General features: G+C 32.4%; 1 protein-coding gene across 5 annotated transcripts in view; it reads left to right on the top strand.

Moving 5' to 3' along the window:
- NOVA1 (NOVA alternative splicing regulator 1) overlaps positions 1-27,763 on the top strand; it is a 148,795-nt gene that overhangs the window by 100,532 nt on the left and 20,500 nt on the right. For 3 of the 5 annotated variants that reach the window (XM_070628422.1, XM_070628425.1, XM_070628437.1), the window contains 2 exons: positions 13,587-13,753; positions 24,160-24,231. In XM_070628422.1, coding sequence (XP_070484523.1) covers positions 13,587-13,753; positions 24,160-24,231 — 239 coding nt within the window. The remainder of the gene's footprint in view (positions 1-13,586; positions 13,754-24,159; positions 24,232-27,763) is intronic. The other 2 variants (XM_070628423.1, XM_070628431.1) reach the window with 1 other exon arrangement.

The following is a 27,763-nucleotide window of genomic DNA, read 5'->3' as shown; positions in this document are numbered from 1 at the left end:
TCAGAGGGTCAGGAGGTTTAAGCCCATGGAGAGTTAGGTATTCCTCTAACTGCATGAATATATCTGACAGGGAAACTCTCTTACATCGAGGTGACATCTAGCCTGGAATTCCTCCAGTTGACAGGCCTTAGCCATAACATTTTAATAATTCAGAATAACAGTGACAAAGATAGGAGAGAGGCTTATATGAAACAAGAATTAGAATTACAGAAAATTATTAAATAGTTTTGCCGTTTTCGGAGACATACATTTTTAAAACTGAGTGTAATGAGTAAGTCAATTAAGTTTAGTTTGTGATCACAGAAACTTATCTAAACAGTATCTACCTGTGTGGAGCTGTAGTTGAAGCGTTGTTAGATATATTATCTATTTTCATATCTCACCTTCAGCTCCTATAGCTCTAACATATTCTGATATTCTTGAGTTTATAATTCTTTAATACTTGATGTTGAAAAAAAGGAAGTGATAAAATACTGCATTGTCTTTCCACGTCAAAGAATACAAAAATAATTTTTAGCAAGTGAGTTAAGAACTTTGAAGAACTTCTGAACCTCACCGTCAGCCCCAAAGTTGTATTTTTCTCTAAATATATTGTGTCATGCTGAAGCTATTTATTTAAACAAGATATTTTGCTACTTGTTCTCATCGTCATGATCCTAGCAAAACTATAATGCACAGGGAGAGTGTAGATTACCGAGATGTATTAGTGGTAGGTTTGTATTTTCTTTCTTGATAAAATTTTACCATTTTTTTTCAACCTGTTAAAGGGCATTTATGGAACCCGCAGCTAACATTACATTCAATAGTGAAACACTGACAGCTTTCCCCCAAAGATCAAGAACAAGACAAGGATGCCTGCTTTCACCACTCCTAGTTAACGCTGTACTGGTAGTTCTAGCTAGAATAATTGAACAGAGAAAATTTTAAAAAGCCATCCAAGTTGGAAAAGAAGTAAAACTACCTCTATTCACAGATGACATAATGCCGTATATAGTAAACCCCAAAGAATCTAAAACTATTAGAGCTAATAAACAAATTCAGCAGAGCTGTAGAGTGTAAGATCGACACTCAAAGATCAGTGTGTTTCTGTACACCAGCAATGAACAATCCCAAAAGGAAATTTAAAAAGTTTCACTTGTGAGGCCGGCCCAGTGCTGTAGTGGTTAAGTTCACATGCTCCACTCCAGCAGCCTGGGGATCTAGCACCGCTTGTCCAGCCATGCTGTGGCAGCATCCTACATAAGATAGAGGAAGATTGGCACAGATGTTAGCTCAGCAACAATCTTCCTCAAGCAAAAACAGGAAGATTGGCAACAGATGTTAGCTCAGGGCCAATCTTCCTCACCAAAAAAAAAGGTTCCTTTACAATAGCGTCTAAAAGAATGGAATACCTAGAAATAAACTTAACCAACGAGATGAAAGAATAAAGACCTAAATAAATGGAAAAGCATCCAATGTTCATGGGTTGCAAGACTTAATATTGTTAAGATGCCAGTACTATGCAAAGCAATTTACGGATTCTGTTAAATCTCTACTAAAATTCCAACAGCCTTTTTTTCATAAATGGAAAACCCAGTCCTCAAATTCATACGGAATTGCGAGGAGCCCTGAATAGCCAAAACAATCTTGAACTAGAACAAAGTTCGGGATTCACACTTCCTGATTCCAAAAATAACTGTGAAGCTACTGTAATCAAAACAATGTAGTATTTCACATAAGGATAGACATGTAGACCAATGGAATATAATTGAGAGTCCAGAAATAAACCCATATATCTGAAGGCATTTGCGAATCGTATATATGATAAGGCTTTAATATCTAGATTATATGAAGAACTCCTAAAACTCAACAACAAAAAGACAACCAAATTGAAAACTAGGCAAAGAGTGTGAATAGACATTTCTCCACAGAAAATATACAAATAGTCAACAAGCAATGAAAAGATACTCATCATTAGTCATTAGGGGAATGCAAATAAAAATTATAATGAGCAATCACCTCACACTCATTGGGATGGCTGTTATCAAAAAACCCCAAATAACAAGCATTAGTGAGGAGGTGGAGAAATTGGAACCCTTGTACATTGATGGTGGGAGTATAAAATTGTGCAGCTGTTGTAGAAAACAGTTTAGCTGTTCCTAAAAAAGCTACATACAGAATTACCATATTATTCAGCAGTTCCACTCCTTAGTATATACCCAAAAGAAGTGAAAACAGGGACTTAAGCAGATCCCTTGGATAGTAATGTTTTTGCACCATTATTCACAAGAGCCAAAAGGTGGAAACAACCCAAGTGTCCGTGAACAGATGAATGGATAGACAAAATGTGGTACAGATCTTCCTCAACTTACAATGGGGTCATCGTTGTTGTCAGTACCATCAAGTCGATTCAGACTCCTGGCTACCCTGTGTACAGCAGAGCAGAACCCTGCCAAATCTTTTTGTGCCATCCTCTCACCTTCTGGCACTGTATCAGACAATGCTCTGCTGCTATTCATGTGGTTTTCATGGCCTTATTTTTGGAAATGGGTAGCCAGGTCCTTCTTCCTAGTCTGTCTTAGTCTGGAAGCTCTGCTGTCTACCATAGGTGACCCTGTTGGTATTTGAAATACCAGAGGTATAGCTTTCAGCATCACAGCAACACACCGCCACCGTAGTATGACAACCTACTGATGGTGTGGTGCCCAGACTGGGAAACAAACCCAGGCTAGGCCACAGTGATGAGAGCTCTGAATGCGTCCCAATAACCCATCATAAATTGAAAATATTTTAAGTCAAAAATGCCTTTAATACACCTAACCTACTGAACATCATAGCTTAGCCTAGGCTACCTTAAATGTGCTAAGAGCACTTACATTAGCCTACAGTTGGGCAAAATCATTTAACACAAAGCCTGTTTTATAATAAAGTGCTGAAAATATCATGTGATTTATTAAATACTGTACTAAAAGTGAAAACCAGAATGGTTGTATGGGTACAGAATGGTTGTTAAGTGTATTGGTTTTTCACTGTCATGATTGTGTGGCTGACTGGGAGCTGTGGCTTGCTGCCACTGCCCAGTATCACAAGAGTATCATACTACATACCACTAGCTGTGGAAAAGATCAAAATTCAAAGTACAGTTTCTACTGAATGCATAAGTTGAAAAATCGTAAGTCAAACCATCATAAGTTGAGGATCGTCTGTATATATACATGGTAGAAATTATTCAGCCATAGAAAAGAATGAAGTTCTGAGGTATACTGCAACGTGAATGAAGAAAATATGCTAAGTAAAATAAGCCAGATTACAAAAGTACAAATATTGTATGATTCCACTCATATGAATAGGTGAATTTATAGAAACAGAAAGTGGATTATGGTTACTAGAGGATGTGGGTAGGAGAAGATGAGGATGTATTTTTCAATAGTCAGAGACTTTCTGTTTGGGGTGGTAAAAATATTTTGGAAATAGATAATGGTAATATTTACACAAGCTTGTGAATGTAATTAATGCCACTAAATTGTACAATTAAAATGGCTAAATTGGCAAATTTTGTTATATATGTCACAATTTTAAAATATTTTGCCATTTTATATCATCTCAGCATACGTAAATCTGTGCCCTAAATTAATACCTTTTAAATATTTTTAATAAAACAATTTTTTAGTGAAAGATTACATATACTCTTGAAATTTTTCCAACCTTTACAAATTTACCTTTCCATATTCTTTCCCCCAGCAAGTTAATGGGTCACAATTCTTCATGCTTCCTCTGCATTCATTTGATATAGTGCATGTGATCACTAGTGTGACATTTGTTATTTTTCACTAACTTGAATAGTTTATTTCCTATTAAAATCTATGAAAATGTGGGCCTTGCCTTCATATTGAATTTATGGACTCATTTTCTAAATAACTCTGCCTTTTAAGAAAATGTGGAATAAAGCTACTGCTTAAACTTGGCTAATCTATTAATCTATGTTGGATCTCAAAAGTGATAGCTCACATTATATGTTAGGGATGGGACTGTCACCAGAGATACTCATCTTCTTGCTCTCAGCTTATAGCAGCAGCGCTCGTCAGACTTGTCACCATGCTGCACGTCCAGTGGTGTGTTTCTCTCCTTACTTTTGAATGATTTTGATTAGCTATGCATGCCACCACTGGTTACACTTCTGAGTTTCTGAGCTTAATTTGATATCACATGTTTGTTGCAAGCTGTTTTCCCAGCTTCCAAGCATGGTGCACAAAATTCTGCAAGTGAATTCCTGTTAGTACATAAGGAATAGCTAGAAAAATTCCAAGTGCCGTTTTTCTTATTTCAGAAATTTAGGAGTACAAATCAGTGCCAAAAATGGTGACAGTGATTGGGAGTGAAGGCAAAGAGATGGGAAGTGTATTTTATATATGCATGTAGAAATGTAATTAAATTTTTATAAACTTCAGTCATGGCAATTTTATATTCCTATAGTCCATGATGGAAGTTAAAAGCAAAAGGTAATAATATTGACAAAACTAGGATTGCTGAAACCCTGAACTTAGCATAAACCTATGCTAAGGATGAATGAACAACTAGTCATGAGCATAACTGTTGGTAGGACCTTTTGCATGACCTCAGAATTTAGAAACTGGAAATAAATTGCAATATATATGAGAACAATTGCAATTGTGTGCTTAGAATTTTCAGATATTTCTGCTTTCAAACTTCAGAGTTCTTCAGAAGTTGGAGTCTTCTGTACTCCTATTGCTATTTTATGGGAATGGCTATTGAAAAGTAAATGAGTATGTAATTTGCATGCATGGGATAGAGAATGGGTGAGTGAGAAGCTGGACGTCTACTCTGATTGCTATTCATTCTCTCATCTTAAGTTCTTTGAAGAACATGAGTATTTTCAGCTTTTTTTGAGAAGTATACTCTCATCCTTTGGCTTGATTGAGTGTATTTTAATGTTAAAGCGTGTTCTATAAACAGAGAGTCAAACTTTTACTATATTGGCTTGGGACTAAAGCATGTTATAATGGCCCTTTGCAAATTTTTACATTATAGGCGTAGAGACATGATATTTAGAGTTAGTCACCTGGAGAAGAAAAGCAGTTATTACTTTGTATTGTAAAAAGTCAAATCCTGCTATTTCCTTTTTTAAAAAGTCTCTTCATGAAATAGTGTATTTTTCCCTTAGTTGTAGGGTAGGAGGAAGCATTATCAAATGTGCATAACTTTACAGTCTTATAAAAGCTGCAGTTATAAATTGAACTTACTTTTTATGGCAATATTCTTAAGTGCTTTTGTTGATCTGAAAACTTGTTCTAAAAAATTTGCTAATAGCCCACACAGTTATTAACCATCTCCTGTGGTGGTCTATTCTCTGCAAGAAAGGTCAGTCATTTCTTCCATTTTATGCCAGATTTAGAATAAATCTGTGAAGTGATATTAATGGTCTGACTCGGTGTATTTAAAAAAATTGTCAAACTTGGCTGAAAATTATTTTTCCATCATCAAGCTGAAACATATGACTTTCTAACATCCACATAATTTGGAAGCTGGACTAACATTACACTTTCGGAAAATATGTGTTGTAATGGGAGGAATATGGTCCAGTAGTCTCACCTTACCCATGGTTTTGCTGTCTGTGGTTTCAGTTATCTGTGGTCAACTTCAGTCAGAAAATATTAAATGGAAAATTCAAGAAATAAACAATTCCTAAGGTTTAAATTGTGGCCGTTCTGGGTAGCGTGATGAAATCTCACATCTTCCTCCTCTGTCGTGCTCGCGATGTGAATCATCCCTTTGTCTGGCGTATCCACACTGTGTAGGCCACCCAACCAGTAGTCACAGTGTAGCCGTCTTGGTTCTCACATCGACTGTCACAGTCTGGCAGTGCTGCTGTTCAAGTAACCCTTATTTTACATCATAGTGGCCCACAGCACAAGAGTAGTGATGCTGGCAATTCAGACATGCCAGAGAGGAGCCATAAAGTGCTTCCTTTACGTGAAAAGGTGAAAGTTCTCAACTTGATAAGAAAATTTTAAAAAATTGTATGCTGAGGTTGCTAAGATCTGTGGTAACTTCTCTTACAATATGTTTCTATAATCGTTCTATTTTATTAGTAGTTGTTGTTAATCTCTTACTGTGCCTAATTTATAAATTAAACTTCATCATAGGTATGTATGTATAGGAAAGAACACAGTATCTTTAGGATTTGATACCATTTGCGGTTTCAGGCACCCACTGGGGGTCTTGGAATGGATCCCCGTGAATAAGGGGGGATTACTGTATTTGACAGAACCTTACTTCTCCCTGCATGTTAGTTATGTGTCCTTAGCCCAACTGCTTCCACTTCCTCACCTGTAAGTTGGAGATAATATCGCTTGCCCTGGTTATTGTGAGCATTAAATGAGATTATTATGTAATACATAATTGTATTAATAATATATTAAATATATGTATTATAACATATATTTTATGTAAATCATAAAATGATTTGTAAGTTTAAGGAAGTATAATCACTGTTTAAAGCACTCATCTTAGAATAATATTCTGAGATACATAATGTAAAGCTGCTTAAAATTTTGTTAGTTCTTTCCTGTCAGTATAGGGACATGGAAAAGAAACTAAGTCAAAGGAAAAGATGTATGGTTGTGAACTTCAGAGGAGACCTTTCAATGGCTTCATTTCTTGAAATTGGTAAAGTATATATTTTCCCCTGAAAGAAAGTAATACTATATTTCTACACCTGGCAAACCCTTACATATCCTTAAATGGGGCTCTTGCTCATATTACAGCAATAAATGTGGTAACCTAAGAAATGCATGTAAATCATCTATGTATAAAAGGCATTCATAGGAATAGATATTCTTCATATATAGATTTTTTTATAGAGGATACATAGTAAAGAAATGGTAACATTATCTGTTGAAAAGTAGTATATTAAAATACAGACATATATTCAGTATTAGAATCTTTCAACAATTTTAATGTTATTTATCATTGCTATTACTGTTATTGTCGTCTTTTAAAGTAATTTACATTTTGTTCTGTCTAACCTGAAATTTCTGATACATGTTATTTCTAATTATTGATACTCTGTACTTTACCTTTAATAGTTAAAGGAAAGCTAATGAGCTAATGCTTATGCTTTTTTTAAACCACAAAGACATGCAAGTAATTAGATTACCATGATTATAGATTGAGAACAGTGAAATACGGGTTGCAAATTACTTTATTCATTAAAAAATTAATACTCTCTGTTTTAGTTTTAAAATTAAAAATGCCTGCATACAATTTTAAACCTTAGGAAAACATTAAGGGAATGTTTTACCTATTGACACTGACCTCAAATTCAGAAATAAAGGAAAAAAAGCCAAAATAGATTTCACAATCGTCCAACATTCCCTATGGTTGTCACTAGGAACCTATTTTACTATTAGTTTATATAATTTCAGCATCTTGCTTACCTGGTTACCTAGCCAATGAGGATTAGAAGCAGCAAAGCAGGAGTAAAGAGAGGAGCCTGCTGGAATCAGATATACTAAAAAACAGCAGGGATAAATGGCAGTATGAGGAAGAATATGAAAACTAAAAGAACAAATATGAATCACAGAGCCCCATTTGCATCAGGATGAGTAGAAACACACACACCCTAAGAAATCTCGAGGTTACCCCTTTTATTGCTGCCCACATCTATATACTTGAGCTCAAGTATTATGGAAACTTTAAATGTATTTGAAAATATATAACAAACTGGGAGATATTTCTTAAAATGTTAGAAACTACATGTTATGTTGAAACAAAGAAATCTTTATGCATTCAGATTATTAGCTGTCCAGAATTAGTAATTTCTGAGTGCTATAAATAGTTATCTTCTTTAAAAATTATATGTCATATTGTGTTTTAAATCTCAGTTTTTGCTTATTGCAAAGTTAATTGGCACTTCCCTTTTCTCAGTTCTTTTTGAGGCCAAAAACATTGTCTATAGGTTGTCATAGAATTATTAATATTCTACTAGATTCTTGGTGTTAATTTTTTATTTTGAGGTGTTTCACTGTCCCTTATCCAACCAAATTTCTTACTTTAGATTGACACTAATATTTCCTAAAGAAGTATCTATTTGTACTCTTATCATAAGATACTGAGTTATATTCTCAATAGGAGTATAATAAACTGATACATTTTTTGCATCCAAACAAAATGTTCGCTAATTTTCATTATAGTTGACAATAGGAAATATGTAGATCAAATCATTGGTATATGCCCATTATTCTAGACTAGACTCATTCTGCTTGAAATAGTTCTCAGGAATATAAAAAATTTTAGATTGTATTTTAGATTACAGCAAAAAATATTCCTTTTTTATTCCTAACTTTATTCTCTTGGGTAGATTACATTTTTAAAGTTGATCTATTTTTTTTTTCCCCTTATCCTTGGAAGAAAAAAAAACTATTGACTTATTCCTTATTTCTCCTATTACCTTTCTTGAAGCCCTTTTTATTGAGTGCCCTTTTTATAGACATGATAATTTATAACTTACAGTTTTTGAAATCTGTAGTATTTCCCAAAATAGATCTCATTTTTACATATATTGATTGATCTGATAAACCCAAAGAGTCTTCCTGGTTTTATAGACTAAAAGATCTTAAAATCAATCATGTAAGTTTTCAATATACAGATAAGAAAATTGAGATAAAGAATTATCCATTTACTAAAAAAAATAGTTTTTGAGCATCTATAGTGTGCCAGACATTATTCTAGGCACTGAGGATACAATAGTAAACATGACAGACAATGTCCCTTTTATACTTTAATTTTGTCTTTGTTCATCCTGTTATTGTCCCCCAATTTTCTCCTTAGCACTAATCTCATTTTATATTTTCTCTATATATTTTATTTGTTTTATGTGTAATGTCTGTCTACATGAGCTAGAGCATGAACTCCATGAAAGTAGGAAGATTTGTCTGGTCATTACTGTATCTCCAGCTTCTAGAATAGTACTTAACATTTGGTAGGGACTCAATAGATTTGTGTCAAATGAATGAATGAAATAAAATGAGAACCAGAAGTGTGTGGTATTCTGAAAGCCAAGTGTAATGTTTTTAGAACAGAATGGTCAACTATGTCAAATGCTGCTGATGGGTCAAACAACATAAAGACATGAAGATTGGATTTACCTAGGTACAGCTGTGATGAATGGTTACAGGGGCATGGTGGGATAAAAGCCATATTGGAGTAGATTCAAGAAAAAAGGAATGGGTGGTAAGGAAGTAGAAACAGAAACTCATTCAAGGAATTTTGAGGGATAAGGAAATTGAGCTGTAACTGGAGGAGGGGTATGAGGTCAAGGAGGGCTTTGAAATGTTTTTCTTTTATTGCAAACATTTCAAACATAAAAGAATAGTACAATGAATCCCCATACCTTTCATATATATATATCAAAATATCAAGATTTTGGCATACCTATTTTATTTATTTATTTTTGTTGTTGCAGAAATATTTTGAAGCAAATTCCAGTCATTTCAGCTGTATCTACTTAAGTATTGTTGACTTAAACAAATAGTCAGTTATTTCTCCAGCAAAAATGGGTTTATTCAGGCTCGGCAAAGAACTGGAATTCAAAGTCTGCAATCATGGTGAGCCACTTAGAAGTACCCCTCAGCAAGCAGGGGAGAAACTTTTATAGAAAGGAAGAGGAAGGTGGGGGTCGGGCTATTGTAAACAAAGAGTTGATTGGAGGAGACTGTGAGTTCACAGTGTGGTGGCTTCTCATTGCCTGAGTTGTGACATCTCTCAATGGCTGGGCTGTTGCTGGATGAGAAGTCTTTCTGCCTTTTGGGCTCTGCAATAAAATTCTATTATTTTTCACATTATACATCTTAAAAAAAAAGAGAGAAAAAAGTGACACCTTCTTACACAGCCGGATGCCATAATCAAACCTGTTATAACATTAATTCTTTGATGCTAATACCTAGTTCTAATCAGATTGCCACAATTATGTTTAAAATAAAAGTTGTTTGAATCTAGATTCAAATTCTAATTTACATTTGGTCATTATATCTCTTAAGAGTCTTTTAGTCTAGAGAGCAGTCCCTCCTTAACTGATAAAGCTAGATCAGTTGTCTTGTAGACTATCGTACATTCTTGATTTGTCTTCGCTTCCTCATAGTGTCATTTAATTTATTTCTCTGTTTTCAGTATTATTTGTAAACTGTAACATAGTGCTAAATGTTTGATTAGACTTAGGTGTGGCTGCTTTGGGACACATACTTCATAATTGGTGCCCTCATTTGAATTGCATCACATCAAGAGGCACGTGTTTGATTTTTGCACTCTTAGCTGTGCTAACGTTGATCAGTGAAGTCAGTTGATGACCACCTGATGTTTCCACTGAAAATTTCCCATTAGCCTTTCATCTTATGATTTTATGATCTTTGCATAAGTCGTTATTTGCTTTGCCAAAGGGTAATTTTCTACTTCTGTCATAAAGGGGGGGAGGGTTTCTTTAAAAACTGAAGAAATTATAACATGTTTTTCTGCTGATGGGAATGATCTAATAGAAAAGGAGAAATTATGATGTAAGAAGGAATTCTAATACTTGGAGAAACAGTGCACTTGGTAGGTAAGAGGGGATAGGGTCCACTGCACAAGAGGTAGAATGCCTTAGGTAGGAGTGAGGACACTTAAGTGACTGGTCCAAGGTCACAGTAGCACAGAGTGAATATTTTATTAAATTTCTATCACAATTTTGTTATGCAATCTGTTTGATAATTGTACCTAGTTTTAGAAACATGCATTTTCAGTATGTGATATTGCTTGTGAAATCAAAATTTAAAGCCATTTCAAATTTCACTTCCTGTATTTGACATTGACTCCACTTGTTAGAGTTTTTCTAATTTCTCCCTAATTAATTTTCTAATTTAAAAGTGAAGTTTTAAATTAATGGTGTCTTATACACTTGTATCTTTACATTATTAAAAATGTGGGCATATACTTTTATGTAACTGTTTTTCAGCTTTTGTTGCTAGTCTATTGCAAAGAGAAGTAAATGGTGCTGTTAAACAAATAAAATGATAAATAACTGGCGGTTTAGTTTAGACACTAATGGAGCCTAAAAGCCTTTAAAACTGACAAAAACAGCAACTTTTATGATTTATAGGCTCATTTTTGTTACACAGTTTGGTCGTATAACTGACAGTCTTCCCTCTTTGTGACTTTCTCCTAAAAATTATAGTTTTGTGTTATCTGAGTGAAAAGGCCATTAGAGTTGAGTAGAAGAATATGACAGCATCTCTTCTGAGGATTGCGGCAGTTCCCATTGGTGGATGTGCAATCTCCTTTCTTCTTTCCTTTTTCTGTTGTATCATAGTTCTAATGGTAGTGATATAATTTAATCCTCAAAGAATATGTACTGCAACTTTGAACCTATAAACTATCTCCAAATTGTCTCATACATCCTATGTGAAATTTAGTTTGAGACAATCATATTTCTTCATGGCTCAGTGATTTCCATTTACTACCTGTTAGTCTATACAATCTGAAAAGTATTGGGTTTACTGTGTTGTCTGACATGATACGCATTCTATTAAATTGAAATTTTAAAAGCAACATGGAGTATATAATCTCTTTAGTTACTTACTATGTTTTATTTTTTTTTAAAGTCGCTTTTGAGGTTTGGCTGATTTCCTTTCCCATTTTGTCATACCCAAAAGAGCACTCTGTAGTTGTCTCCAAAAGGAGGAATGTAGCCTGATCTGTGTTCTGTTTTGTCTGCTGACTTAAATGAGAACGCTTTGCCTGAGGTACATGGATCAGTTCTCATTCTTTCTACTCATTTGACAATTAGTACAAGCTCGTAAAGGGTCCCTAGAGTAGCCCTATAAACTAGATCATTTTACCCGAGAACCACAGAGACAGATCCAGAGATGAGGATGAGAAAAGCTGATTAGCAGAAACAGGAAATATTAATCCTTCAAACTCACATTATGTTTTTCAGATTCTCTCCATCCTTGCAAGTGAAAGATACAGTTGCTCTCTGTTGGAATATTTTGTACAACTAAAGAAACTTAACTTTTCATAGATTTGAATCTTCATTTTTTAAAACATGAAAATTTAATTTAGGTGTATCCATTTAGCAGTACTCTTTTATTTCTGCTCCTACTTATTATGATTTGTCTTTTTTTCTAGAAGTAAAAATGATAATGTTTTATTATTCTTTTAAAAATTCAAAACTAGAAAAATGGTTATGTGGCAATTAATCCTTAAAGCAGTATAAACTCCTTATGATTTTTTAATGTTTATAGTTTTACAACTTTGTCCTTCAAGATGTACATTAAAAATATTTTATAGAGTAGCTTAGAATTTTGAAACTATAGCTCCAAAAGGAAATGTGTTAGGTACTTGAAGGTTTTCGTATTAGTTCAAATATTTTATAAATTTTAAAAGACCCTTCTTTTGATTTTTTTTGTAACTATTTAATGAAGTAATACTTATTTCTGAGAAGAAAGTTTATGTGTTGTGTTGGGATGCTGAGAAGATTACAATTTAATACCAAGGTGCTTCAGTGAGGCTCAGAATAGTTCAAAAAACTAATCATTTATTTTTATTCCCTTAATTGTGTCTGTAAAGGATAAAATGGGTTATAGGACCTGTGTATTAGACCCAACCAATTTCATTTTCTTCATGTCTCACGTAATATGTCTCCATTTGGTTCACTAGATATGAAACAAATACTATTAATTATATCTTAATCAATCTTAAATTTCAAGTTTCTTAAATGTTTTTAAATTTTGTTTTTAACTCTGATATTCTGTCATTATTAAAACTGTATAATTGATAAAGTCACTGTTGGTTCATTTATTCAGTAAATATTTATTGTTGCAACTATTGTGTGCCAGGGCCTGCTCTAGGCTTTGGGGAAACTACAGCACAAAACAAAATAGGCTAATTCACTGTCCTTAAGCTTGCATTTCTAGTGGAAAAGTAAAAATATAAACAAATATAAAATGTCAGGTAGTCTTGTTGCTGTGATTAAAAGAAGAGCAGGGTAAGTGCGTGGAGGGTGGTAGAAATTCAGAAACTCGCCTACTATGTAAACTTTTCAAGACTCTCCCTCCCCACCGATTTCAATGCCCTTTTCACTGTAGACCATCTGTGGGTGCCATCCATGTAGGTGCCTGCCTTGGTTTTCATATCATACCGTCCTATAATGGTCTGGTTGGGTGTCTGTTGTTCGCACTTAAGAGTATACTCTTTGAAAGCTAGGTCCGTAGCTTTCTAACCCTCAGTCCTTTCATAAGTGCTCAGTGAGTATATGTTATGTTAGCAAATGAATTATACTCAGCATGTCTCAGGATCTCTGGCTCTGCTGGAATCCAGAGGCCCCGTGTGAGACAATTAAGAAAGAATAAGTAAAAAAGTGGTAAAAAGGAATATGTATGTATTCATTCTCTTTGGTTCAATTGAACATTTCTAATTAATTTAATTTCTAATTAATTCTAAGTTCTACATTTTCCGTTGTTTTATTTTCATTATTGTTTCATCCTTTTTCATAGCTTTTTTTGAAAAAGCTACAAAATAAGAAGGAAAATTTTCTAAAAATTTGTCTTTTACCACAGGTACTACTGAACGAGTGTGCTTGATCCAGGGAACAGTTGAAGCACTGAATGCAGTTCATGGATTCATTGCAGAAAAAATTCGAGAAATGCCCCAAAATGTGGCCAAGACAGAACCAGTCAGCATTCTACAACCTCAGACCACCGTTAATCCAGATCGCATCAAACAAGTGAGTGTTTAGTTGGGAAATCAAAGAGAAATATCTACAGCATAGTATGAATTTCTTATAAAAGAAGCCTTAAAGTCTTAGTAGAAAAAGTTTTTTTTCCTAAGCATACTTAAAACATAGTTGTCCTTTATTTGTTTAAAGACTATCAGAGTCTCTTAGATTCATCAGTTGATTTATTGATTGATTGAATTATTCATTATTAGTGTTACACTGAGGAGCAATTATGAGACTCATTCTTTTGTGATTGCCCTTTAAAAAATTATAGACACAAGTTTGATTAATTTTCATAGGAATTTCATCTATTTAAAAGTATACCACTTTTTAAATAAAGTATAAAAATTGAAATGAAGCTATTCTCAAAATTTCAAATACCGTAGTTTTAGTAATATTTGTAGTCTTCAGTATGGTTATTATGCATATAACTTCCTGTTTTGTTAATTGTCATGTTCAACATTTTTTATCAACAAATATGTATAAGTAAATTTTTGTACCTAGTAAACAGTCCTTTGTTACAAAGCAGCTATTATGTTCTGTATAACTTGTGTAGTATTTATATAAATGTCATAAAGGTCCAATGTTCGTTTTTAATGTGTGGGATTTTCTGTAACAAAAATTTTACTTGATAAAAGATAATGTGAGTTTTTAAGATTGAATAATGGCTGGCATGATGTAGGAAAAAAATGACATTCTTTAATGTTAAATAAGTTGGATTCTTCCCCATAAACTCTTTTCAAATCCTCCAATTTATTTGATACTTTATGTTTATAATTACTGTTTTCTGCATTTGCCCTTTTATAATTAACTACTTAATTTGTGATCATACTCTCAATAGACTATGCCTTCAAAAGAAATGTATTATTCTTTATTAGTTCACAGAATATTTAATTTACAGAATATTTGTGTTCATTGTAATAAATTTGAAATGTAGCTCAAAATCTTATTAATTTCATGTTTCTGAATTGAAAAATTTTCATCCTAAACTGTTATAAATCTATTATAATTTTACCAATATATAAATAAATATAAGGCTAACTAATCAAATACAAATATAGAAATAACTAGGCAATATATTTTCAAATTATCGACTAATATTCAATTTTCTATTAATTGCAATTTTAAAAAATCCTTCCAGTTTAAATTTTGAATAGATAGCCATTATTCCATATAAAACCATTCATTTTATACTCTGTCACTGTCAAATGGTTCAATTGGTATACCCCTCACAATTTTTCAAGGTAGTATTTTTAATTTATGCATGGCAGAATGTAAATACTTTAAAGCTCTAAACATGAGTAGATTTTTTATTCATCGTAGCCATTTATAGTTTTGAAATGTTTATTTTATCTAAGCTAGGTGAATACAAAGAATATTTTTAAAACTGATACTTGAAAGTGATACTGTGATCTACCCAGATTCTAAAACTATGAGTTTAGCTGAAGACCTTCGCATTAGAGTCACCTGGGGCTAAGAATTTACAGAATTGGCACTAAAGTGTACAGTCTCTTGACTTGCTGCCTTATTCCAGCTTATTACCTCTCCCTTTTCTTTTTAACTTCTGTGAGAAAGTTCAAACATTTAGGAATAGGGGTGAACATCTTGATATTTTAAAAAGTAAAACATACAATATAGTTTAAGTAGTATGATATCACTGGCGATATATTCAGGACAATGATATGAATGAATTTTTATTGCTTTTATAATAAATAGCTCATACTGTCAGATAGTGGTCTATGAATCATTGTTAAAATTCCAATTTTCTCTATGGCAATATGAGATTTGTAGGTTACCATATATATATATATATATATCCAGTGCCAGTATAGATTTATGAAAACCAGAATTTAAAAATATTTAGTTTATTTTTATTTGCTGTGTTAAGATAATGTTATTTAAATTCAAGATACCTTTTAATAGTAATTGATTTACTTTTGTATATTTGCATTCATTGGTAAGCCTTGTAGATATTTGTGGAATTAAAATTGTTCATTATTTTAATATTTTCATGGAATCAAAATATATGTGAAATAGAGTATCATTTAAAAAGATTTATCAAAAAAGTATACTAAATCTAATAGGGCAATATATTTAACACAAACACTATTTTTGTAAATGAAAAAATTGAAAATTTACTTGAAAAATCTGGAAGAGGGATTGAACATATTTCCAAGATATTAAAAATGAACAGAGTTTTTAATACTCTAAGTTTAGAATTTTCTAACTTTCTAGGTATCCTATTTCACCACTCTAAGAATTTTTGTTGGATTATTCTCTAAATAGTAAGTCAATATAAATTTAAATGACCACACTTTTATTTCTGAAGAAATTATGCTGGTTATCCAGTATAAAATAATTATGTCTAAAATAAATCATTTTGCACTAAAGTAGATAAAAACATATTTCATATGATATTTATATATGTTTTAGATTTTAATACATAGAATCATGATAAGATTTCTTTTAAAATGGTGGTCTTTCCCTTAACTAATGACATAACAGTTACATTTGCTTTGGGCTTCAGTCCTGAAGTTAATTTTTAAAATAACTTGTTTAAAACGTTTTTTGAGGATTTTTTTACTGTTAAGATTATACAAAAAATAAAATAAAAGTTTTAAAAAATGCTAGAGCTAGAAAATAATCCTCATAGAAATGAATTCTTGTTAAATATGATATTTTGGATTTTCTTAAGGTTTATTATTACATGTTTATTGTTTTTTATAATTGACAATTTTAAGGTGTTGTTTTCTGAGAAAAGGATAATTTATATGTAACTTGGACATAAAATAGAAAGTCAAAGTTAGTTCTAAACAAAACTTACTTTAATTTTAAAGTTAGAATTTTACACCATATATTTTTGACTTTTAATAAAATATTCTGAATTATGTAATCTGCATATGGTTGGTAACTGAATATATTGCGTGAACCAGAATATTCTGCCCAAATGAAACCTACCCTTATTGACTGAATGAATTCTCAAACAAATATAGTTTCTTAGGAAAGTAACACATACTGGCCTTGCAAGTCTTTCATATAGTGGAACAACGGAATCTAGCGTGACAGCCTTACGTCCAACTTCAGATATTAGATATTGTGAACTGTTCAAGTCTTAATTCTCAAATGTGGATTTTTTTTTAATTTAAAACAAATATTTGCTAATAAAGAGGGACTCCAATGTTTTATATATTCAAAATGACAATATTAATAACAATTAACATTCATTGAATAATCAAAATGTTATAGCCTCTGTACTGTAAGCTTAATATCAGGAGACCATCATGAGGTACATCATACTATTGTGCTCATTTTACGAGTCAATATACTCAGAAACAGATATGCAGTAAGAGCCAATAAACCAAAATTAAACATTAATTGCAACATAGAACATACTATTTCTTCTTTCCAGGACATAAAAATAGCAGAGACATTCAGTGATCTGCAAATAATTTAGACCTTGTTTGCCTAGAAGCTCTGAACTTACTCCTGGAGCACTTCTTAGGCCAGATTATTTGGTATACATTTTTCCCTTTCCACCTTTTTATGTTTTGAGCTTTGTACTTTCTACTTTTTTTCCTATGGGATTATTGAAACCTTTCCTTTTGTTTTAAGTCCCTCAAATCCCCCTCGACGAATGCTTGTTTATACATAATGAGTCAATATAATGAACCCCAAAACATTGTTGAAACCACAGATCAGTAATATAGTTAGCATTTGTTAACTTGCTTTGTCTCTTACAGATTTTCAGCAGTTTTTTTTCTTGGTTTGTTTTTGGTTCAAATGTATTTTTAAGAAAAGTTACATTAAGAAAGAAACGGTTATAGGCATTTAAAAGATTCTCTTGAATTTAAAAAATCAAATTAAGATACAAAAATCTCATTTAGCCCAAAGAATTTTACTCTCAGAAAACTTGGCAAAAATAGCCCATAATTTGTTTATTCATTACTCACTCATTCAACCCTGAATTTATTAAATGCTTTCTTAGTGAATTGCAAAATGTATTAAACTGTAGCCTGTGCTCTCTAAAACTAGTTTGTGAGAGATCATAAATGCTTAAAATAATTTATAAAAATGTAAAACTGTATTTATATATCAAAACTACAGTCTAAGCAATCTGCTATGCAAGTTCAGAAGAGTGTGAAGGAAGCGTAGGCTGCGGTGATGTTTGGGCCTTGTGAAACAGGTGAAGACCTGAGCTGGACCTTAAAGATTGTATAGGAATTGCAAGAGGAGAAGAAAGAAAAAAGTTCATTTTAAGCATGTGAAACAATACGGATTTGAGGAAAAAGACATCACAATTGTTGAATAGTAAGGAGACTATCTTGACAAAAATGGTTTTAGAGGAAATAATGTTAGATAGGTAGGGTGGGGCCCCTGGATATCTGGCTGAGGGTCATCCTATAGACTACACATTCTTCCTAATATTTCCCAAAAGAGCCCTTTTAATTTCTCTGAAAGGTTATGGACAAAAGGATGTACCTCTGCATTTTGTTCTCTTCTGTGCTAAAAATCCAAACAGACTCTTAGGGTGCCTGTAGGTACAGCTGTTGGTAGGGGAAGAGAACTATGACAATTAGCTGAGTGATCTACTAAGCAGATTTTAGATTTGGAGGTTTGTAAGATAATATTTTCAAAAATTTCTTTTATGTAACACTCACAAATCCAGGGGATATTAAGCTTTGTCAGGAAAAAGAAAAAGTTTTGTCTTCAAGAATAAAGCATCAGGGGGCTGGCCCAGTGGCGCAGCAGTTAAGTGTGCATGTTCCACTTCAGTGGCCTGGGGTTCACCAGTTCGGATCCGAGGTGTGGACCTACACACCACTTGTCAAGCCATGCTGTGGTAGGCGTCCCACATAAAATAGAGGAAGATGGGCACAGATGTTAGCTCAGGGCCAGTCTTCCTCAGCAAAAAGAGGAGGATTGGCAGCAGATGTTAGCTCAGGGCTAATCTTCCTCAAAAAAAAAAAAGGATAAAGTGTCAGTAGTAGTGGTAATAGTGATATGTATGGTACTTATTCTGTTTCTGTGCCAGCCATTGTGCTGTGCACTTTATGTGTATTATCATATTTCATTCATCCTCACAAAAATCCTCTGAGGGCAAGTACAGGTGCAAGAGTCCATGTTATACTTATGGAAGCTGATGCTTAGAGGGACTGAGTAACTTACCCAAGGAAATGTAACTGGTAATTGATCTTAACACTGGGCTGTATGGCCCCTAAGTTTGAGTAATGCTGCTAAAACAGAATCCAATCAATTTCTTTCTTCTGGGACTTTTCAAAAGTCTTGAATAAGCTCCTCTAAGAAGAGAATCTCATTTGAAATATGATGTCTTGTGTCAGAGTGAAGTTAAGAGCCTAGGGAATATTTAAGAAGATGATGACGAAGACAGTCTCTTTTGATGGTGAAAGTTGAGACAAAGGCATGAAGTTAAAAGATATTTCAGAGTAAAATCTGTAAGCCTTTGAGACTGAGTTCTTGTAGATCCTAAATGGTGAGGAAAGAATGAAAAATGACTGTATATGATTTTGAACCTAGCAGAATGGTGACTCCTGAAAGCAACAGGTGGGTTTTAGTCAGGCATCTATTTGAAATAATGTTTTTTGTTTGTTTCAGGCAAGTTGAATGTTTTTTCCTTGAAGTAGTGTTTGCTAGAAGCATAGCTGAGAATCTAAAACTGATAATGTAGATCCTTGATTACAATAGAGGTGATAATTTTACTTCTTCATAATAGGAGAGAAAAAAAGGAAACAAATGAGATAGAGAAGCAATTACCAGAGAAAGGAAGTCAGGGGCATTGTAATAAGTGGTTAAGTGCGTGGGATCTGGAGCAGGACTGCCAGGACTCAACCCTGGCTCTTTACCTTACCAGCTGTCCTATTGGGCAAGTTATTTTGCTTCTCGGTACCTTCACTTCTTTACCTGTAACATGGGGATAGGAACAGTGTCGATTTCGTAAGGATATTGTGAGTCTTAACTGAGTAGAACTATACCTGGTTCCTAGTAAGTGCTCTTTATTAATTAGAAAGATAAAAGGGAAGTCAGTAATATTCCCTGTGAGAAAATGAGAGAAAGTATAAGGAAAGATGCTAAAAAGGACCAAATACTCAGAGAAAAATACGAGAATAGGTAACTGTTTTTTAAAATATGAAATCATTGGAGATTTTAAAAGTTAGTTAAAGTCACATGGTGAAAGCAAAGTCATTATTTCCTAATAATGTTATTGTCTAAAAGTAAAGAGACTGGTCAAGTAAAAGGAAATAAATGGTGTGAAGTCTGGAAACTGCTGATTTGAAATTTTGGATATAGAAAGGAGAAAAACGCAAGTTAGGTCACAGAGGCTCGTGTGACCCCTGCTGCTCAAGAGGGAATGGCTTGTGTTAAAGAATAAAAAGGAGCTTGAAAAACCAGAGAAATTGGAGGTGCCACATACAGATGAGATTACTGAGGGAGCAAGATGACTCGGGAGTAGTGGAAAGATGCAGTTTAGGGTGTTAGGGTCCTAGGCTGTGAAGAGTAGGGGGTTTGAGTAGGAGATGACAATTTGGTCTACAGTGAGAAGAATGAGAAGAAAAAAAGTGGTTTGGAAAACTGAAGAAGTTGCCATGAAGTCAATTGTAGATAAGGAAGCTCATTCTGGAAAATCATGATTTATTTCAGGAAATAAAGAGTATCATTGAAAGGAAGATACAAGACATGAGATTCAATGGTTGAAGAGAAAGATAAAGGTGTAAATAAGCTTTGGAATAAGAATAAATTGTGAAAGACCTGTTGGAATTGGACAACACGAGTTTATATTAGGGCTAAGTGGGTCTACATAGTTCAGATGTTGGAAGAATGGGAACATACTTGTCAGGATGAAAAACCAAAGGTGACAGTTACATATTTAAATATTTTATCCATTCTTTTTATAGAGCAGTGTACAGATTTATTTAACAAAACTTGAATCAGAAGTTTGGGAAGGTGATTACTCGAGTAATGTTACTCAGTTAGCTCGTAATAGATTGCAAATTAGAATTGAGATTTGTTCTTCATTGCTGTTTCACTGTACCTATAAATATCAGAGGTTCTTGACAGTCTATTACTGTAGATTTGCTTGAAGGTGAGCTGTATTTATTATAGAGCTTATTTATAGTAATATTCTCTGGTCCAGGAAAACTGTCAGCTGTTAAGAAGAGTGCATTTTTTATAATTTGTAATCTCTTTTTAGTTCTTATTCCCCAGAGCCCAGTTATATCTACATTTAACTAAATGCCTGTTGTTAAGTCTTGAAATTTTAAAAACTACTTTGTATTCCAAAGAATCCACGCTTTTAAAATTATAAAATACTTCAGATTTTTCTACAACAAGTAATTCAGCCTTTAGTGTTTAAAGCAGAATCCTTAAACAGCATTCAAGTCACGTAAATAAAAATGTATTATACGTTTCCATTTGAAGGGTAAAATTGTGGTAAAAAATGACTGTGCCTTTCATAATCATCATTTTATAAATATAAAAAAATAATTTTTGGAGGCATGTGTCCTTCATAAATGTTATTTATAACAGCTGTTTTAATATATTGATACTGTGAGTATTGTTAGTTGCATCTTCATGATGTATATCAGAAATCTTCCTAAATGATTTTTACCTTGAAACCACTAAACTTTTAAGTCTGCTTGGGAAATAGGAGTAAACTTTTTTTTAAAACATTAGGGAAACAAACACTACGTTTATATTGTACGTTGAAATGTTTCTTACAGATTTTTCTAGTCTGTTTATCTGGTCAAGAGCAACTATCAAAGCTGTTTTATTCATCTGATTAATAGGGCCTTTTAAATTAAAGGCATTACTTTAATATAGTTACATTTATCTGTTTATTAGAACAATTTTTTGCAGCTAGTACTTAAAAAAACACCTGAAATGCAAACTTTCCTCAATCTCGTTGTTGTTATGTTAATTTATAAAGGAAGGAAACTGTGTTTAAAAGTATCTATATGAATAATACATAGCTAGAAAACTCATCACGTTTATTTCATTACAGTTCATTATTTTAGGAATTTAAACCAAGAAAATTTGTTTTGAGACAATTTACTGTGCCATTTCGACAGTCTTGTCCCCTGAAGCCCAAACTTATATCATTTTCATCTGTTTATTTAAAATATTAAACTCTAACTTCTAATCAGATTATGATGTTTAATATAACCTAATCTTTAATGATTTTAAACAGATTAATATTTTCCCAGCAGTTTAAAAGTATTGTTTTTATTTCTGTGGGAAAGAAACAGCATCAGAATTATTAAAGACAATGTTGATGAATATGAGTTGTATCAATTGTCAATAATACACACCCAATATTTCATATACATGCCAAGCAAAACAAAAGGTATTGAATAAATTGGAAGAAGGTACTATTAATCTAAGTGACCACACAGTCTGAGCCACTTGATATCACTACTTTTTCCATGTAGTTCTTGGCAATATTTCAAGACCTTGTTGAGAGTTCATATCCAGGGCGAGGGTGATGTCACAGTGAGACTGTGGTACTTCCAGTTAATTTTACCCTGATGCAAAGAGAGGAGCCCACAACACATACCTTGTGCTTCTGTAGGTTAATGAACTTTCATTCTAACGTATATTGGGAGAAATGGCCTCTAGATTTATTCACATCTCTTTAGTCAGCGAGCTCATAGTTAATCTGAGATAAGTACAGAACAAATTTTTTGGTGTATGTTAACTACTTCCAGGAAGTCTCTGCAGTAACAGTTGTAACCAGAGGTGAGAAAATAAAACCTTTACTGTTCAATTCATAGTACATATGGTAGCATGACGTCAGTAGCATATGTGCCAGCATAGTATTGCATGGAAAAGAAAATATTAGGGCAATTTTTAATCACTGAAAATGAAAGGCTCTCTGGAGAAATAACAGGAATCTATTAACAAAGAGTAAAAATAGCAAACAAAGGATTTGAAGATTTTCTTCGTCTTTTATGAGATTTTACTTCTGAATGTAGCTCCCATCCCCTTTTAAAATGTGATTTAACAAAAATCTTTGTATGACTCAACACTGAGTCTAGTTTTCCTCAGAGTATTTAGGTTTTAACCTAAAGGAGTCACTTAAGGAGTGGACTATTTAAAACATGATCTGATGTTAGAACCAATCTTACTTTATTACTGGAGATAAGTGAGTTAAGCAGAAGCCTGTGGATTTCTTCTTCTTTCTTTTACTCTTATCTGCTTTATTCCACCCAAATTAGAACTTTTAAAAACTTAAATACATGAAGATGACTTTATTAAGTAATTTCATCTACTTTTCCTGACAGTGCTGAACCTTTAAAGTTATGCTTTTGCTCATTTCAGAGTAATTTTGATAGATATATGTTTATATAAAACATAATGTCCATATAGAATTGTGTCTATAAAACTACCCCATTTCGCCTAAGAAGTATTATCTATTGAGGGTGCTACTTAAGCAGTGTTATTTGCTGAGTGAATATAATGCTTTCTTAGAAAGAAAAAAATCTTAACATCTTATACTTTAAGGTTACTCTATTAGACATGAGAAGTTTTTAAAATATCTTAATGAATTATTCAACAAGTATATTATGGTCTCATACAACGTACTTTATATATAGTATATATATGTGTTTAGAAATGAACAATAAATATAATTCCTAATATTTTTGTGCTTATTTTCAACACAGGCTCATGATGCTATAATATATTTTACTCATCTCTACTAAAATTTTAGTGTTTAGCATAAATGATAAAAATGCTGTGGCAATTTGTTAAAATGCTGTTAGTTACTTGTTTATTAATATGAGGTTAATGTTTACATTTTCAGACGGGCTCTAAATTTATTTAAAATTAATATTTTAGAAGATAATGTGATATTAAGAACTCAGAACTGCAAATTTAATTGCTTTTAAGTATGGATCCCTAAATTCATGTGGAATCAACTTGTTGGTGATGTTCAACATATTAAGTAGGTGGATACTTTTATGCCAAAGTAAACTTCATTTCACCACTTCTTCCAATCCCCGACTGTATTCATTGATAGGAAAATGACTCTTTCAGTTTTAATCATTGAATTTCTTGAATTTTTGTATGACATTTCTTTTCCCCCAAGAAAACAAGAGGGAAAGAAAAGAGACTACTATTCATGAATATAGTCAGGATACCTTTAATATTCATGTGAATTTTTATCAGTCACCGTCATGATTTCAAGTCATGAATTTATTTTTACATGCTTATGCATGCATATTTACATGCATTAGTTACTTAATTGATCTTAAATTCCATTAAATTTGAATGAATAGGAGAAAAATTTGTTCATAGGATTTTGTTCTCGTTATATTACATTTTATTTTATTTTGTTTTATTTAAATAATCAGTTTAAGGCTTATAAAGGTTGATTTGCTCCTGAACTGCTTTATTCCCAGACATTGCCATCTTCCCCAACTACCACCAAGTCCTCTCCATCTGATCCCATGACCACCTCCAGAGCTAATCAGGTACAGTATCATCCTGTCATCTACACCATACTTTTCACGGGTGATTGCCTGCACACTGGAGAAAAAGATGATGGTGGGTTAAGGATGTATTCGTTCATTCACATATGTGCACCATGATCAGATTCCAAATAACCTGAGAAAGATATAGCAATTATTCCTGGAAATTTATATGCATTTTTAACTTGAGATGACAAAATATATTCAGATGGTAGACTAGAATTTTGAATTTTTCCCCTTAAAATTATGATGACTTTATGGAGCTCAGAGAGTTATTTATTGAGTTGATGTTTATAATTTCCCATATTGTTTCTTCCTAGGGTTCTTGGTATAAAAGTTAAGAATATATGTAAAAAATAAATGTATAAGTATGACTTAGTGAGCAAAGGTATATCTTTAAAAGTGAATGCATTTTTTTTGTTTTTTTATTTCAGACATGCCTTACTTGTAAACAATTTTAAACTTTTGGTGAAAAGCATATTTAACAATCTAAAAGTAACTGAAAATTGGTATTTGTAATCATTTCAATGCTGTTTAACAATTCAAGAAATGGTATTTTCTTAGAATTTAATGCTAACACTTCCTTTGTGGAAATGGCAAACTTTGCAATTAAAAATATATCTTACTAGTTTGATCTGATGATTGTTTTGGTACTGAATATTTATAGATCATTCTTCAAAAATGTAGTTATTTTGGGCACGTTTAAGGAAATCATCTAAAATATTTTATGTAATTCAAAGCCATACTGTACTTTAACTTGACAATGTTGAAAAATATATTTATTAAAATGATTAAACACATTTTCATTTTGTCTGAGTTGAGCTTCATTTAGGTGAGAAATGTTATTTTCTTTAATATTTCCACTTTTTTACTAATAAAAGACCTTATGGGATTATTTAAATATTAAACAAAAGTTTATCTTTTTATTATATTTTTCATATAGCTGACAAATTAACTTCAGACTATATTTGCTAAATATATTAAATGTGTCTTTTTCATATGAGCTAATATAGGCTATCAGATTTATTTTGCTCATTTATTGATTCTAATATTCTTTCAACCTCAAGAAAAATGCTAAAATGAAAACTGAAAGCAAAACTAACATTTAGGATGTTATTCTATAGTAGGAACTTCATTTTCATTTTTTGCAGTAGCATTCCCTTCAGAAAGAAATGTTTTATAATGCTCACATTTTAGCCGCAATCAAGCACTTTAAAAGGACACATCTCTAGTGATGAAACCCAGCTCTTCTCTTTGAAGGAAATGGTACTACATAAAGTGAGAACCAAGCTTTATCACTGATGCAGGAAGTTAACAAGTGTGGACGTTTTCACTCTATATACTTTATTACATGAACTTTAATTATATGATACAGAAAACTATCAGGAAAACAAGTGATTTGTTTTTAATGTTTCTCTTGTACTTCATCATTCTTTCTTTTCCAAAAAAATAAGACAGATGAGTACAACAGCAATAAAAACAAAACTAATGATTTTTCTCAATATAAAAAGTAAATATCCTGGATCTAGAAAGGAAAACCATCTCAATAATTTTGTCTATGAAGTTAGATTTGTATTTTCTTTCATATTTTATATGAACATGTGAATTTTTATCAAATGACTTCTTGAAAAGGCTAATTGTATGTTGAAGTTTACTAATATTATATTTTTACCCTCTAAATATGTTACCACATTCACCTCTGCCAAATCTAATATTTTTCTAATTCGAAATAATAAGTCATTTATGGGTTTATACTCTGTCCACTATTCTCAGTTATATTTGTTAAATGTATTTTGTTTGTACTCTATTCTCTTCTGTTCTCGTACAAACAGGCATAGTATCTCCTGGATAACATGAGGCAAAATATAAAAGAACAAAACAAAATCCTTAATAAATTCATTGAAGGAATTGTAATCATTATCGTTCTTTATGTTATTAGTGGTTTGTAATTATTTCATTCTCTACAGTATTTCCCAATAGGTTCCCTTCATGTTGTAGGACAGAAGGTCATTTAGTTTTGTTCTTCAGACTTTAGGTAGCTCATAGTTGTTTCTTGTGGATGGTCCTAGTTAGCTTAGCTTCACTGTATTGACTCACATCTGTAAGGATAACCAAGATAGAAAAATGGGTTCTAATATGATAATCTTAAACTCTCCATAATTAAAATATACTTTTAAACCTATAAGAAAATAACTTTATTACTGATTTCAGTTTACTTTATTCTTACCCAGAAATTTAGCAGATATTTCTCCAGTTTTATAATTGGCAGAGATAGCTCAAAGTCAGAGGATTTTGTTTTAAATTAAAAATTATTGTTTATGTGTTATAGGTAATATGGTACCTTCTGCTGTTAAAAGTAACTATAAACCTCTTCCATATGAATTTTTATAAGCCAATACCAAATACATCCAGAAATCTATTTGTGTTATTTCCATCAATAATAGCTAAATGAGTTATGGTTGAGTTCTTTTTCCAGAATAAATGGTTCATCTGTGTTACAAACTAATATGATAAAAAGAACTAAGGGACTGTTAATATTCAGAAAACCCAAGAAATAAAAAGCATGGAAAATGCATCAAAGAGTAAGTTTTAATGTAGTTTCAATATTTAAAAATCTTTTCTATTCTTTTAAAAATGATTACATATGTTTCATTACATACTGAATGTTACTTTCCTGTCCTCATGTTTCCACAGGTCAGACTGTTTCCACAAGTCAGACTGACAGACTAGCCTAGTCCACAGGTCAGACTGACAGACTACAGCTACAATGTTGTGGGTCTATAATAATTTCCCCCTGAAAATGGAAGGATTATCATATAAGAAGCCTTATAGAATGGTGGTTAAAAGTCAAGATGAGCCAAATTGCGTATGATCACATCCTTGTTCTGCCACTTACTTGCTGAGTGAACAGAGCCTCAGTGTCCCCTTCTGGGAAATTCAGATGATAATAACACCTCATAGGGTTGAAGTGAGAAAGAAATTCATTAACTATTCTTAGAACAGTACAGAATATACTATTCACCATATAAATGTTAGGTTATGTTTGTTTTTTTCTTAAATATCTTTCAAGAGATGATGAAAAAGGAAGACTATTTAAGATGGTAAATGATACAGCATGCAGCTTATTAAAACTGAATTTTATCTTTCAAGAAAGATTCTAAGATACTGTATTGCTGCTTTTTCAACTCAAATTTTTCTGGAATCAAAGTCTCTATGCTTTTTAAGATAAACTACTGTACAATTATTTTCTTCTCTAGTGAGAGTACTAAGTTACTTGTTATCTAATCAATAAATCAGATTGCTATCATCTCCCTATTGAGAAAGAAAAGTTAGTATGGCTAGTAGTTTTACAACTTATACTATTTTTGCATGTGTTGCTTATTGCAAAGTGCAAGTTTGAAATTTTTTTTATTTTATTTATTTATTTTTTTCTGAGGAAGATTCACCCTGAGCTAACATCCACTGCCAATCTTCCTCTTTTTGTGTGTGAGCCACCACCACAGCACGGCCGCTGACAGCTGAGTGGTGTAGGCCC

The sequence above is a fragment of the Equus przewalskii genome, chromosome 1 (assembly GCF_037783145.1).
Source record: "Equus przewalskii isolate Varuska chromosome 1, EquPr2, whole genome shotgun sequence".
NCBI classification, from domain to species: Eukaryota; Metazoa; Chordata; class Mammalia; order Perissodactyla; family Equidae; genus Equus; species Equus przewalskii.
This window is presented reverse-complemented; position numbering and strand designations above follow the sequence as displayed.